This window comes from Coturnix japonica, chromosome 3 (assembly GCF_001577835.2).
Source record: "Coturnix japonica isolate 7356 chromosome 3, Coturnix japonica 2.1, whole genome shotgun sequence".
Lineage (NCBI taxonomy): Eukaryota > Metazoa > Chordata > Aves > Galliformes > Phasianidae > Coturnix > Coturnix japonica.
The window spans coordinates 49,004,202-49,017,765 of NC_029518.1; the positions used below are offsets into that span (position 1 = coordinate 49,004,202).

General features: G+C 42.6%; 1 protein-coding gene across 1 annotated transcript; it reads right to left on the reverse strand.

Moving 5' to 3' along the window:
- Positions 1 to 1,298: 1,298 nt before the first annotated feature.
- Positions 1,299 to 5,558, reverse strand: CCDC28A (coiled-coil domain containing 28A). The gene is given in 6 exon segments (XM_015858403.2): positions 1,299 to 2,045; positions 2,433 to 2,455; positions 3,895 to 3,938; positions 3,941 to 4,048; positions 4,442 to 4,605; positions 5,037 to 5,558. Coding segments are annotated over 6 exon segments (552 nt in total). The 5' UTR covers positions 5,195 to 5,558; the 3' UTR covers positions 1,299 to 1,990.
- Between the last annotated feature and the right edge of the window lie 8,006 nt (positions 5,559 to 13,564).

The window sequence follows — 13,564 nt, forward strand, 5'->3', positions numbered from 1 at the left end:
GGGCTCAATAAAGGCCACCCACTATAGGGAGAGCATCACTTGGACCTGGGCTATTGCCTTTACTTCACACAAGAATTTCCAAACCTAATTTGGCAGGGAGACAATACAGGACATCTTCAACTTGCTGAGGAAAATAAATATCAGTGGTTATTTGCTTAGGTCAGAACTTATTTTTAGTGTCCTGTTTATTTGCTAAAGAGAAGAACTGATTGAAGACTTTGTCCCACTACTTTTGAAGAAAGAGGCAGTTTAATACCACTGACTTGTCTAGGAAAGGGGTATTTGGAGGAGACATCTTTGTTTTAGTCTTTCTTCTTGACTTCTATTTCCCTTTCATTTTTGGCTTGGTTTGTTACCAGGTGAAGACATGCTCAGTCTCCATAGGCTTTGAATTCCTCTCCTGAACCAAAGTGAGCAGCAGGAATGTAATTTTGCTTGTTTAAATGCAGCTCTAATGACTTCTACCATCCCAACTAGCACCAGGCCTTAGCACTTGTTGAGGTATGAAGCTAAAACTAATACTGCAAATTTTGCTTGATGTCCTGAAGTATGCAAACACGAGGTGATAGCACTGACAGTGAAAGGTTCCTAGTTCAAGAGGGGAGAAGACATAACTAGGCCCCATTTTGCATGTTATATTCTAGTTCTGTATTGTTTTTCAGAACATCACAGGTCTGTATCCACTACCACTCTGGGACTTGGAGGCAGTTTAAGCAGCATGAAAAACAGCTAAAGAATCATAAAGAATAAGGTAAGTTGTGAAGAGAACAAGAATATCCTAAAGGAAGAACCTGCTTGGGATCGTACTGGCTCACCATTAAGATTTGCTTGTAAGATGAGGTAGGAAATACAAGTATTTACAGCTGATTTGGAGCTAAAGCCACAGCACACTGGTGTTCAAAAACCTTCCTCTCTTCAGCTTCACAGTGCAGAGCTGGTGCTGTGTGTGGAGCTGCAGCTAATGGAATTTTCACCTCTCTTGCAGCTGAAGTATTTTCTCCAACTTGGTATCTTTTATTCACTGTTGGCTTGCCTACAATGGACAGATGTTTTGCTCTTAAGTAGAAGAGTAACGATTTTTACCTTCATACTGTAAGTATGTACAGTGTAGAATCTCAGTGTATTATTTAAGAATAATGTGAAAAATCTGAAACCAAAGGCATAGTTTGATGAGTGAAGATAGAAATCCTGGACTTAAAGACAGCGTCGTTTTATACTAATACAGCCTTCCCCCCCCCGGCTGTGAATATGATACCAGTTTCTACCAGATTATTTATAACAAAGGAACAACTGCAAAATTCCATATAACAGATTTATTGAGCAGTGATCTTGTTGAATTTCTGAATGTCACAGAACTTAATTCTATGTACTTGTAGCATGCACGCCAGTTCCGTTTAGCGACAGAACTAACAATAATTATTCACAGTAAGGAAAAAAGTAAACCCTGCAAATATTCAGACCATGCAAGAACTCTTTCTTAACACAGCTGAATAGATAACTTCTCTAAATAAAATGTTATATATCTGTTAAAATGTCTTTATTAACAATAAAATCTCAGTGGCAGCACTGGTCAACAAAACACACTAAAGCCAGTGTGCAGATTGTCTACGAACTGATCAGAAAGGCAATGACAGCATTTACCTTCACAGAGTTTGGAGAAATGCTAAGGAACTTAGACATCATTTGCAACGAGATGAACGATGCAGCAGAATAAATTTACTGCCGTGTTTCCCCAGTGTCTTCCTATTAAATAAGGCAATGATATAAAGCGTACCATCACTGCAGCCTGCTTAAATCTCTCAAGACCGAGTCCTGACATAATGCAGCACGCAGAGGAATGTGCAAAAGTAAAAACCTGGATTTGCACCTTTGATTCTTCCTTGTGTAAAATAATAAATAATTAAAAGATGCCGATTCCAGTGGCAAGAAAAACAAACAAACAAACCAAAGAAAAGCTTATATGAGAACCCAAACTGAGAAAGCTGTTTCTTCAGCCCGTGGTGCTATTTGGAATATCTTGAGCATCTGCTAAATGTAGTTTTTGGCTGAAGCACGCCATTAAGGAATAATGTTTTCACATATAGATACAATATAAGATAACAACGTTACTATAAGCTATGCCACACTTAGTCCCATAACAGGCATGCACCAGTACAGACAAATTCAATTCTACCGAGTTCTACGCTAGCTTTCAACCATTAGTTTAATCTTCCTCATTGAGATTTAAGCATCACTTACCTCCAGCTTTAGCCAGCAGATGAAGGGGGGATGGCAGATGAATTGTACAACTCTTGAGTGGTGCTGCATTTCATCTGTAACGTACTTGAGATCTACCCTTGTACAGCTTTTCACAGATACTGCACTCAAGAAATAGACTGTAACTTATAGTTACATAATTATAATGCACAATAAGTATGTAAGGAAAAGGATACATAGATGAATTCAGTTCTTCCAGCTGCAATACAAATGTTAAAATGATCAGAAATGGTGTTTAAGATGCAGTGATGATGCCGATATAATGAAATAAATATATATTAAAGCAATGATGGAAATCACAGAATGACCTGGGTTGGAAGGGACCTCAAGGATCATGTAGTTTCAACCCCCCTGCCTGGCAGGGCCACCAAACATACACCTTTACTAGATCAGGTTGCCCAGGGCCCCGTCCAACCTGGCCTTGAACACCTCCAAGGACGGGGCATCCACAACCTCCCTGGGCAGCCTGAATCATTAATGGTTTGGGCTGGAATCATAGAATTACCTAGGTTAGAAAAGACCTTGAAGATCATCAAGTCCAACCGCACCCTAACCAGTACCCTAACTCTAAAAACCTTACACTAAATCATATCCCTGAGTACCACATCCAACCAGGGATGGCGATTCAACCACCTCCCTGGACATGGATTACTTTCTTGTACAGAACAGACCTACGCTGAATTCTGTAAGAACAGAAGTAAGTACCAAAATGAAATTTAAATTTGTTTGTCTCAAGGAATTTTAACAATTTCAATAATGAAATCATTAAGTTAGTTGTTAATGAGAATTACATCATAGCAATTAAGCACACTATAGAAAGCAGAAACTGAAAGCATGAAATGTATGCAGATCTAAGTTCCTTGTGTGGCTTTCCACAGATGTAGGAGGAAGGGCCACAGGAAAATGATCATGGTTCTCTCATCCATAAGCAGTCCCTAAAGACGCCTGTATCACACAGTGGTACCAGAATGCTCTGCTCTCTAAATCAAGCAGTAGTCTACAAGGAGAAGAACACAACAGCATATTTTCCCCTAATGAAGATATAGCAGGTAAAGCTTATGTCTTGACTTCTTACAAAACTATGTTTTCCTCAACTGTAAATTTCTTAGGCTATAGCCTGCACACAGAATCGCCATCCTTCCAGTATTGTTCTATTCCTGAGCTTAAGTCTAGGGACCTCCCCTACAAAGACAGGCTGAGGGAGCTGGGCTTGTTCAGCCTGGAGAAAAGAAGGCTGTGGGGTGACCTCATTGCAGCCTTTCAGTACCTGAAGGGAACCTATAGTCAGGAGGGGAGTAAACTCTTTGAAAGGGATGATAACAGTAGGACAAGGGGAAATGGCTTTAAGTTGAAAGAGGGAAGATTTAGGTTGGATGTTAGGGGGAAGTTCTTCACTAGGAGAGTGGTTAGGCCCTGGAAACAGGCTGCACAGGCAGAGGTTGTGGAATGCCCCGTCCTTGGAGGTGTTCAAGGCCAGGTTGGACGGGGCCCTGTGGCAACCTGATCTAGTAAAGGTGTATGTTGGTGGCCCTGCCAGGCAGGGGGGTTGGAACTACATGATCCTTCAGTCCCTTCCAACCCGGGTCATTCTGTGGTTCTGTGACAAGTTCCATGTCTCGCTCCTTTCTCTGTACTTACATCTGACAGCAGCCTATCCAGATTGGAGTCACTGGCCAGTTTCTTTTATCTTCAGGGAGTTCTTCCAGCTCCCCATAGAGCTCCAGATTGAGGCGGGCAAGTTTCTCCTGCATGCTCCGCACGTGCTCCATTTGCTCTATGGAACATTCATTTCCTAAGAGGACAAGTGACAGCGTTAGAGAAAGAAACCTGAAAGAACAAATGGAAATGTGAAGGTCAACAGCTTTTTACAGAAGGTAAATCTGGTGTTCAAACTTATAAAGTTTATTTGCTTTCTAGATTATTTCTTCCTTTTTCACCACTGAAGTTTCTGTCATTGTCTGCTGTTATGTTGTCCTGGATTTCTGGTAACCACTGAAAGCACTTAACAGCTTTTTTTAGAGATATTTTTTACTGCTATGAGCTATTGAGTTATATTAGACTTGATTTAATGCAGCAGAGGCTAATATTAAAGTTAAACCAGTAGTTTTTCCACATAGCACATTTATTTGCAAACATTACCATCATATAAAGGCAACCATTATACGCAGGCAGTTCATGCACTTACCGAACGCTTGAAGTTTGCCAGAGTGGAAGTCATTGAGGAGGCTGAGAAGTCCCCTTTCCATTTCCTGGACATCTGACACATCGGTGAGGAATGAATGCTGGATTGGTGCTGCCTGCGCCCCTTTTGCTTCTCCTCCTGGAGGTTTGGCTTTCTCTTTGATTACTCTGAAGAAATGAAAGCGGTTAAACAATACCATTACTTCCTGCTTTCACTTGGCTTATTTTCACCAGCCTGAATCTCATTCCTGTCTCACAGAATAGACCCGGTTGGAAAGGGACCTGAGTTCAAGGATCATGTAGTCAACCCCCTGACGCTGGCAGGGCACCAACATACACGCTTTACTAGATCAGGTTGCCCAGGGCCCCGTCCAACCTGGCCTTGAACACCTCCAAGGTCGGGGCATCCACAACCTCCCTGGGCAGCCTGTTCCAGGGCCTAACCACTCTCCTAGTGAACAACTTCCCCCTAACATCCAACCTAAACCTTCCCTCTTTCAACTTAAAACCATTTCCCCGTGTCCTGCTATTGTCAGCATCCAACCTACAGGCCCTTTAGGCTGCCCTGCACTCGTTCCCATGGAGCCTTCAAGTCTTACCGTTTGAGCTTTGGTTTCTGAACGGGCGGCTGCGGGGCGGGGTTGGAGAAGGCGGTGCTTTTGCTGAGCGGCACGGAGCTCTTCTTGGAGTTGGCCACCTGAGCGGGGTGGGCGGTGGATGACTTGGGGCTTCTCCTCTTGATTTTCCTTTCTTCCATTTCCTCTGCTTTAATGCCCGCAGAGGGAATCTTTATCCTCCGCCAGGAAGGCAAACGAGGCAGGGAACATCACGGCGGGCCTCGACGGGTGTTTTTAGCTCCTTCAGAGCCGAGGGATCCCTGCTGGAGCTCGCTGCGTTGTTAGATGGATCCAGCAGCCGGGAGCTGCCCCGCTACACCTTTGTGATGTTGCAGCTGCTCTTCACAAGGAAAAACACCTCCTCAAAGCCCAGGGCGGGACTCATCTATTCCCAGGCCAGCACCGCGCAACCCGCAGCGTCACTCCGGACTCAGCACAGCCGCCCGAAAGCACACAGCCCCAGCACTACGAGCCATCCCCGCCCACAGCTGGCCCGCCCCCCGCTGCAGCCCCTGAGGGCGGCGCACAGCCCCGGCCCCGCCGGGCCTCACCCCGCCCACACGGAAGCGGCGAGGCATCGTGGGAACCCCGCCTACATTCATGGCGGCGAGGAGGAACTACCGCCTCCAGAATGCTCTGTGCTCAAACGGGAAGCGGAACGAGGCTATCGGGGCGCTTGGGGCTCTGCTCCGTGCTGCCCGTGCTGCGCTCTGGCTGTAGCGGCCGCTGTGCTCAGGGGGGCAGCAGCGTTGCAGCCGTGTCTGCACCTTGAATGCCTGCAGGTATGGGGCATCCACAGCCTCCTTGGGCAACCTGTTCCAGTGCGTCACCACCCTCTGAGTGAAAAACTTCCTCCTAATCTCTAACCTAAACCTCCCCTGTCTCAGTTTAAAACCATTCCCCCTTGTCCTATCACTGTCCACCCTCGTAAACAGGCATTTTCCCTCCTGTTTAAACACTCCCTTCAAGTACTGGAAGACCACAATGAGGTCTCCCTGCAGCCTTCTCTAAGCTAAACAAGCCCATTTCCCTCAACCTTTCCTCATAGAAGCAGTGCTCCAGCCCTCTGATCATCTTAGTGGCCCTCCTCTGGACCCACTCCAAGAGCTCCACATCCTTCTTGTACTGGGGGCTCCAGGCCTGGATGCAGATGGGGCCTCACAGTTGCCAAGTAGAGGGGGACAATCACCTCCCTTTCCCTGCTGGCCACCCCTTTTTTAATGTAGCCCAAAACACAGTTCACCCTTCCAGGCTGCAAGCACACACTGCCGGCTCATATCCAGCTTGTTGTCCACCAGGACCCCCGTGTCCCTCTCAGCAGGGCTGCTCTCAAGGAGATCTTACTCCAGTTTGTATAAACACCTGGGGTTGCCCCAACCCAAGTGCAGCACCCTACATTTGGCTTTTTCAAAGCTCATTAGGTTTACATGGGCCCACTTCTCCAGCCCGTCCAGGTCCCTCTGGATGGCTTTCCTACCTTCCAATGCATTGACGGCACCACTCAGCTTGGTATCATCTGCAAACTTGCTGAGGGTGCACTCAATGCCATTGTCTGTGTCACTGATGAAGATGCTGAAGAGCACCAGTCCCAGGACTGACCCCTGAGGGATGCCACTTGTGACCGGCCTCCACCAAGAATGGACCACAAATTTTAGTATGCAGGTAATGTTCTGCTTCAAGTACCTTTGTTATCATTGCTCAACACATTACGCTAGAATTGTTATTAAAACATCTGTTCTCCACTTCAACATCTGGTTTATTGGAGCCTACAGGGGCACATCACCGGGAAGGCGTCAGACTTTATTCTATGTTCTCATAGTGGAAGCAGTTTTGTAGTGATAATTAATTTCTGATAAAAGATAATAATAAGTTCAGAGCAAAGATTCAAAGGTAGTATTGCCTTGATTTATTACCAAAAACCCAATTGCAGATAACACTGTTACCTGGAATCAAATAAAGATATCACGCATTAACAAGGAGGGGGTGAAAAACATGTTTTGGATTATCTCCATTTAGCTGAGCTTTTGCATAATTTTGTATTGTGGTAATGATTTACAGTTTGGAAAATGCTTTTTTTCCCTCTTCTGTTACAACGTTGGTTTTGTGTTTTTTTCCTTGGCAACACCAGCAAGCACTGCTGTGGTAGCATTTGTGTACGCTTACTGACGTGAAGTGATGCAAGGGGGAATGTTTTAATAGGAACAGTTTTCATGTTAGAGAAGCAAATGTAAAAGTTCACTGAATCTGAATTTATTTACATGTATATCTCCTTGCAAACTGGAGACCTACCTTTGAAGATGCTTTGAAGAAGAACTTCAAAGAATAAATTCTGTGTTTTGTTTTGAGATATGCATGCAAATAAAATCATACTCTCCTTTTTGAAGGCCCTATTCAGTTAACATGAGGTGGTATGTTCTAGAGGCTTCCAAGAAAGTGATGAAAGCATGTTGTTCTTTGGCTTATATAATTCATCTTAGATATATTTCATGGGGTGGTACCTTATATTCTTAGAGGCATGACACTGCTGTAGCATCACCTTCCAAAAACCCCACAAAAACCATAACCATGGGCCATAACCTCTTCATGTGAGAGGAAGCATTTATTTCTTTTCCTTTTTTTTTTTTTTTTTACAGCAAGCAGCATAACAAAGTGTGTTTAAAAACCATTTGGATGTGGTGCTCAAGGACATGATTAGCAGAGGGTTGTTAGAGTTAGGGTAGTATGGTTAGGTTGTGGTTGGACACAATGATCTCTAAGGTCTTTTCCAACCTGAGCAATTCTATGATTCTATTTATCAGCCAACTGTGTGCAGAGAAGGCAGTAAAGTTAAAATGATGTACAAAGAAAACGAATTAACACTGGAAATAGCATGGATGTAGAACTGCGTGGGTTAGGTATGCAGTGCTTTGCAGGATGGCGATATGCACTGTAGAAATGTCACTGAAAAAATGTCAGTGTGTGTTTTGGTATTCTTCCTCTCTTCACACTATGATCTGGCTATTTAAACAAATGGTTACAAGAGCAGATAAATATTTAGACTTCTGTATTATTACTTATCAGTTCCTGCATCTCAAACATGAATAGTCCCTCTGAAGTCAGTACTGTTACATAAGGGAATGAGTAGCGTAACAAATCCACCCCTATTATGTGTGTATCCAATGTTAGCTTACTGCAAGAAAATCAATACTTAGTTACCAAAGCGTCAAATGTGTGACCTGTTTAGAAACAACAAAAGTCTTAATGCCAGAATGTACATGTTGTATAAACAACCTCCTTGGGTCAGCAGCGTAGTGATTCATGTAACTACAGTGGAATAACAAGAGAAGGGAGGCAAAGAGAAGACACTTGCAGAATCGCTCTGAAAGCAGAATCCTTTAGGTTGTGGGTAAGTCTGCCTCTGAGGCTCGGTGCTTTTTTCATTCCAGTTTGCCCAAGTGTCCTAGTGTAAAACAACCTCTTTAGCTCCATGCTGACATTCTCCAAGGACTTCCCTAGGAAGTTTTGTTCCAGCCTTCCCCACTTCTGGAACTATCTGCTTGAGTTGTGCCTCCATCCCTTCTCTTTGTCTAAACATATCCCCCATTCTCTCCATCCCTGCTCTTGCCCCTTCCTCAAAGACTGAAGTGATCTTCCTAGGATCTAGGAACTCCCTGGGAATGAAAGTTGATTCTGCTCGTGCTGGCAGCTTTGATGAATGCCACCAACCATAAAGGCAGCTCTGCTGGTCAGAGCAGAGGTTCATATAGCTGTGTCCTAACTCCAGAGCAGCCACTTGCAGGTACCTGCAAAAAAGCTGGCAAACATAAATGTATTGCCTCTGAATGCTTTTTGGTCTTCAGCAGGTCTGTGGTTGAGGATAGGGCTCTTAGAGGCCTGAATGGCTCCCTGCCCATGGAACCAGAAGCCCCATTTCAGCACAGCCCAGCGCCTTCAATTGTTGTCTGATCTGTGCTGCAAGGGTGCCAGCCTCCAGCAATAGCCCTGCTTGGGAGGGTACCTTGTCTCCAGCTCTGCCTCCTGCTGCTCCTTGCTGGACCTCCTGATTCAGGACTTGCTGCACTTGGGGCTGTTGGTGGGCACTGTTATGGGCACCTGGTGCTGCTCACCATGCTCAGATTCAGTGGGATGGTGCCCCATTGCTGAGGCCCATTGGCCCTTCCAGGGAGCAGGTGGGCCTCAGTCCTCTCACACCAGCCTACATTGCTCTTTTCTGAATTAGCAGATAATATTGCCTTTTCAAATCGCAAACAAATACCAATATTTGATTAGGGAATTCTTGTTATCTTTTTTAGGTATAGGATTGGTCATAAAACTTAATCTTCCTACTCAGCTTTGGATTTATACAGAAAAGCATAGAGGAGATAGTCTTTACTTATCCTAAACTTGATCATTTGGGAGACAGTTCCAGCAGTGGTACGTGGTAACCTCATAGCACTATTCCCAGTTATTTTGGGAGTTTATGTAACCCCTAGATTGTTCGGAAGAAAGGATTCATAATATTTGGTTCCAAGATTGCACACATGGTGGTTTTTGACTAAACACTGTCAGATGTTCACATTCCAGTTCCATTCATCTTGTGCTTTAACCTGTCCACTTCAGAAGACTCCAAAGCTTTCCCAGCTATGGCTCCTGAGGGAATTAAGTCTATCCTTTCAGAACACTGGAAGTTTTCCTATGTTATTTTTACTTGTGGAAACTCCCTCATACTCTGCAGACCTTGTCTCCCAATGTATTCTGGGTCTCAGCATTCTTTTCTAAGGAGTTCTCTGAGCCTCTGGAAAATCTCAGCTTTCTTTCCCAAGACCCCTCTGTTCTTGAATAACTTAAACAGTGGGTCTTCCTTGAGTTTAAAGAGGTTATTTTTTGACTGCAAAAGATAACCAAAAGTGGCCCTAAATATACCAAAAATATGATTGCTAGTGAAATTTTCTATCACAAAGGGAAGCAGCAACAAATAACACTCCATTCTGTTATAAACGGATAAAAAATGAAAGGAGAAGGTGATAAATCTTCTATTTGGTGCTACCGATGTTACTACTGGGATCGTTGGAGCAGGAGTGGGAGAATGAAGAGAAGAAAAAGAGACAGTTAACATTCTTTCCAGGTTGGACTTATTAAAATATCTCAGGAAAAACTAACAAACAAAGAAACAAACCAAAAAAGCCTGGATACTAATGGTGGGCTCCAGAGCCCTGAAATTCACTGCTAACATCTCAGTCCTGTTCAGTGGTTTCCCATTGATGATGCTGGTGTAGATATCAGGCCAGTTTCTTTGTTACCTCAAATGCAAGAACTCTCTGCAGAGGATCTAACAGTCTGATGCTAGCTGATGGTGCAGGTAGGTGGCAATATTGTATATCTTTGAGGAGGAGAAGCTGCTCTTTCCTTCTCTTGTATGCCTGGGAAATTGTGAGGAATAGAAAATGTTATTAATATGTTCCCTGGTTAGCTTGGATTTAATATTCACGGAACTGTGGAAGTAGCTGCTGGGAAGTAACTCTTGAGGTCACAGCATCATAGGAAAGGGAAAGGTTATCAGGAGATCTCCAAGTCAAAGTGGGGGCTTTGAGCTCAAACTGGGTTGCCCCGGGGTTTTATCCAGCCTGTCTTGAAATGCTTCAAAGATTGAAGTTGCACACATGTTCTGTAGCACAGCCCCTGGCTCAGACCAGAGCTACTGATGCATCAAACCTGTTACAATTTTGTCTTGATATCTTCAATGATGGAGATTCCACCACCTCTATGGATAACTTGTTCCAGTACTGCACTATAGCTCTAGTGGAGATGTTTTTCCTTAGCCAACATTGATTTGATCACCTTCAAGATATATATCACTAAATAATTTTTACTTATGTAAAATCATGCTAATTTTATACATCTCCTACTTTGGTTCAATGGATATGAAAGCTATTGTACATGCACATTTGCTTTTCTCTATATATTTAGTTTAAATATTTGTAGTGTGCATTAAGATCCTCTGAGGCAAAAGCAATTTGGGACTGTAAATTAGTTGCTTCAGTATTAATGCTCACTAATACTCCAGCTGGAAAGGAGAATATCTCTCATAGGTTCTAACAGCACAATCAGTACCAGATAAGGCCATGAGGAAAGGAAATATTGTAGATGGAAAGCAGGTGAAGAAAATACTTTTTGCATGAGAAGATTGCTAATCTCCATCTCTTTCCCCGTCCGCCTTGCACAGTGCTTGCTGACTTCTTAAAATACTCGTACTTTACAATTAACTGATTCCATCTACCAAACTGTTTCCACATTTACTAATTCAATCATAAATGGACTTTCACACAGGAATCAAAAGGCTTGTTGATAGACTTGAGAAAAAAGCTTGGAAATGCTTGCGTGTTAATTATTAAATGGGGATGAATTTCATATGTGTTTCTAAAATAAATCACAATAAGCCTTGGGCAAGTCCTTTGTCCTTGGGCAACCTGCTGAATTAGTTTTGCAGTTTCACCACTAATTTTAATTGTAACAGTGTTTACCATCACTCCAAGATCAGCAACATGGAATCTACAGAATCCCAGCAAGCTCAGAAAAAAACTGAATTCTTATAAATCAAATTAGGAAGTAAATTCTGGAAACAGGAACAGATCAGAAAACTTGGAAAGAAGAATTTTCTTGTATACAACTGGAGACTTAGTGCAGGTTGTGCTTTCTGATATATATAATAGAAATGATATGTGATAAGAATTGTTGCATTTTGTTTAACCTTACATTCATAACATCTGCCCTTTGCAGGCACCTGCTCTTGGCCCTTTGTAAATATTGAAATATTGTTTAAATATTGAATGATGTTTATGATTTATTCAGTACAGCAAGATAGAACATGCAGCTCATATCACAAGAACGTGACATCTTTTGTCCTCTGCAGTCTGTTTTTTTGAACTGTTCAGTAATTTATCATGGTGATTATAATGGAGCAAGACATGGAAGAAAAATAAACCAGTCAAGGTAGCAACTGAAAAGAAAATACCTGCCCCATTGTTTTAATAGCTTGGCTGAGTGCCTGCAAAAATGTTTTATTTTCTTTTCCATTGTTTACACTTACTGACAGTAGAATAGACTGTTCACAACCCCTCTATGAGCAGAGCAGTGTTGCCAGTACGGTGTCGTTGCCTGCCTCTGAGTAATACAGCGTAACTCAGGGATGCTGAGGAAGGTCCAGTAAATGAAGTTTAACTTTTCAAAGCAGTTTCAGCCTCAGCTTTAGTGTGCGCAAACAAAGGATTATGGACATGGTCATCTGACCACACTCCTGAATCTTCAGTCATGGCCAATAATCCCAATGGTACCAAACTGTACAATCTCGGGCTGTTCTTAGCACAAAGATCATGAAACAGATGGATACAGGACAAAAGAGAAAAAGGAAAGGGAACAATTAGACAATCTGGATGTGTGTGATCCAACATTCTAAGTTTAAGGACAGCAACAAGCAAATTTTGTTCAGCAGACACTGTGGGCAAGGATGACTTAGTAGGCGAATTGTTGGCAGACTCTTTGGCCTAAACGGATAAATAGGCAAAATTATCATTTTCTTCTGGACTCACACTTTTTTTGTATTTGTAATGGTAAACTCCATGTGCAAATTGATAGACCTGACTTAGAAACTTCGATTCAACTCAAGAAGATCCAGTTTCTAACTGAGAAGATTTTGCCCGCAAAGAACTGTGAAAGCAGAAAGGTAAACTTCTTTTACTGAATGTGCTAAGAGCATGAAATTTCACTTCCAAACTCAGATTATTATCTTAAGATCAAAGCAGGACAATGAGTTGTTCACAGTCTGCAGAATTTCCTGGTCAGATGTTTAGTTGGCCTCAAGTCACTTCTTTGTGTTTCTTGTTAAAATGAGCCCTCTTCCCCCTCTGTAGCATGCTGGCTCAAGATAAATATGACCACCGTGTCTTAAAAGCATTGAATGACTATTTTTTTTCCAGGCTAGAAGACATATTGCTGAGAAGCTCTGCTAACTATGTGAAATCTCCTCCCAGACAGACATTGGAAGTCATGTTTGTAATTTTAGACTGTTTTCTTAGATATACACAAATGCAGAACCAAAAATAAACATCTCATCCTCAAGAGAATACGCACACACAGAAGTATTTGTATAGAAAGCTGTTTCTAAGCAGTGCATACACTACACAACATAGTGTGTATATAGTGTATACTAGAGTTTTCTTTTTAATATGATTTTGCTCCAATGACTGTAGTTAAGAAGGAAGTTAAAGATTTAAAGAACAGTCCTTTGCATTGGAAATACCAAACAAAAATGGCAACAATAGGTCTTGGGTCCAAACAGATCACCTGTGATGTGTGTGCTGTATTACTGTGTCACAAAATGATTGAGAGTGAATGCATGATGGAATACCACAGATGTGAGAGTAGCACCATTCAATTAAAGTATGTAGCCTAATAGTTAATTAGAGTATGGTAAGGGACTTATTAAACTAACGTTTTAAGATCTTCATGAATTTATCTCAGCAGAGTAATAGGTT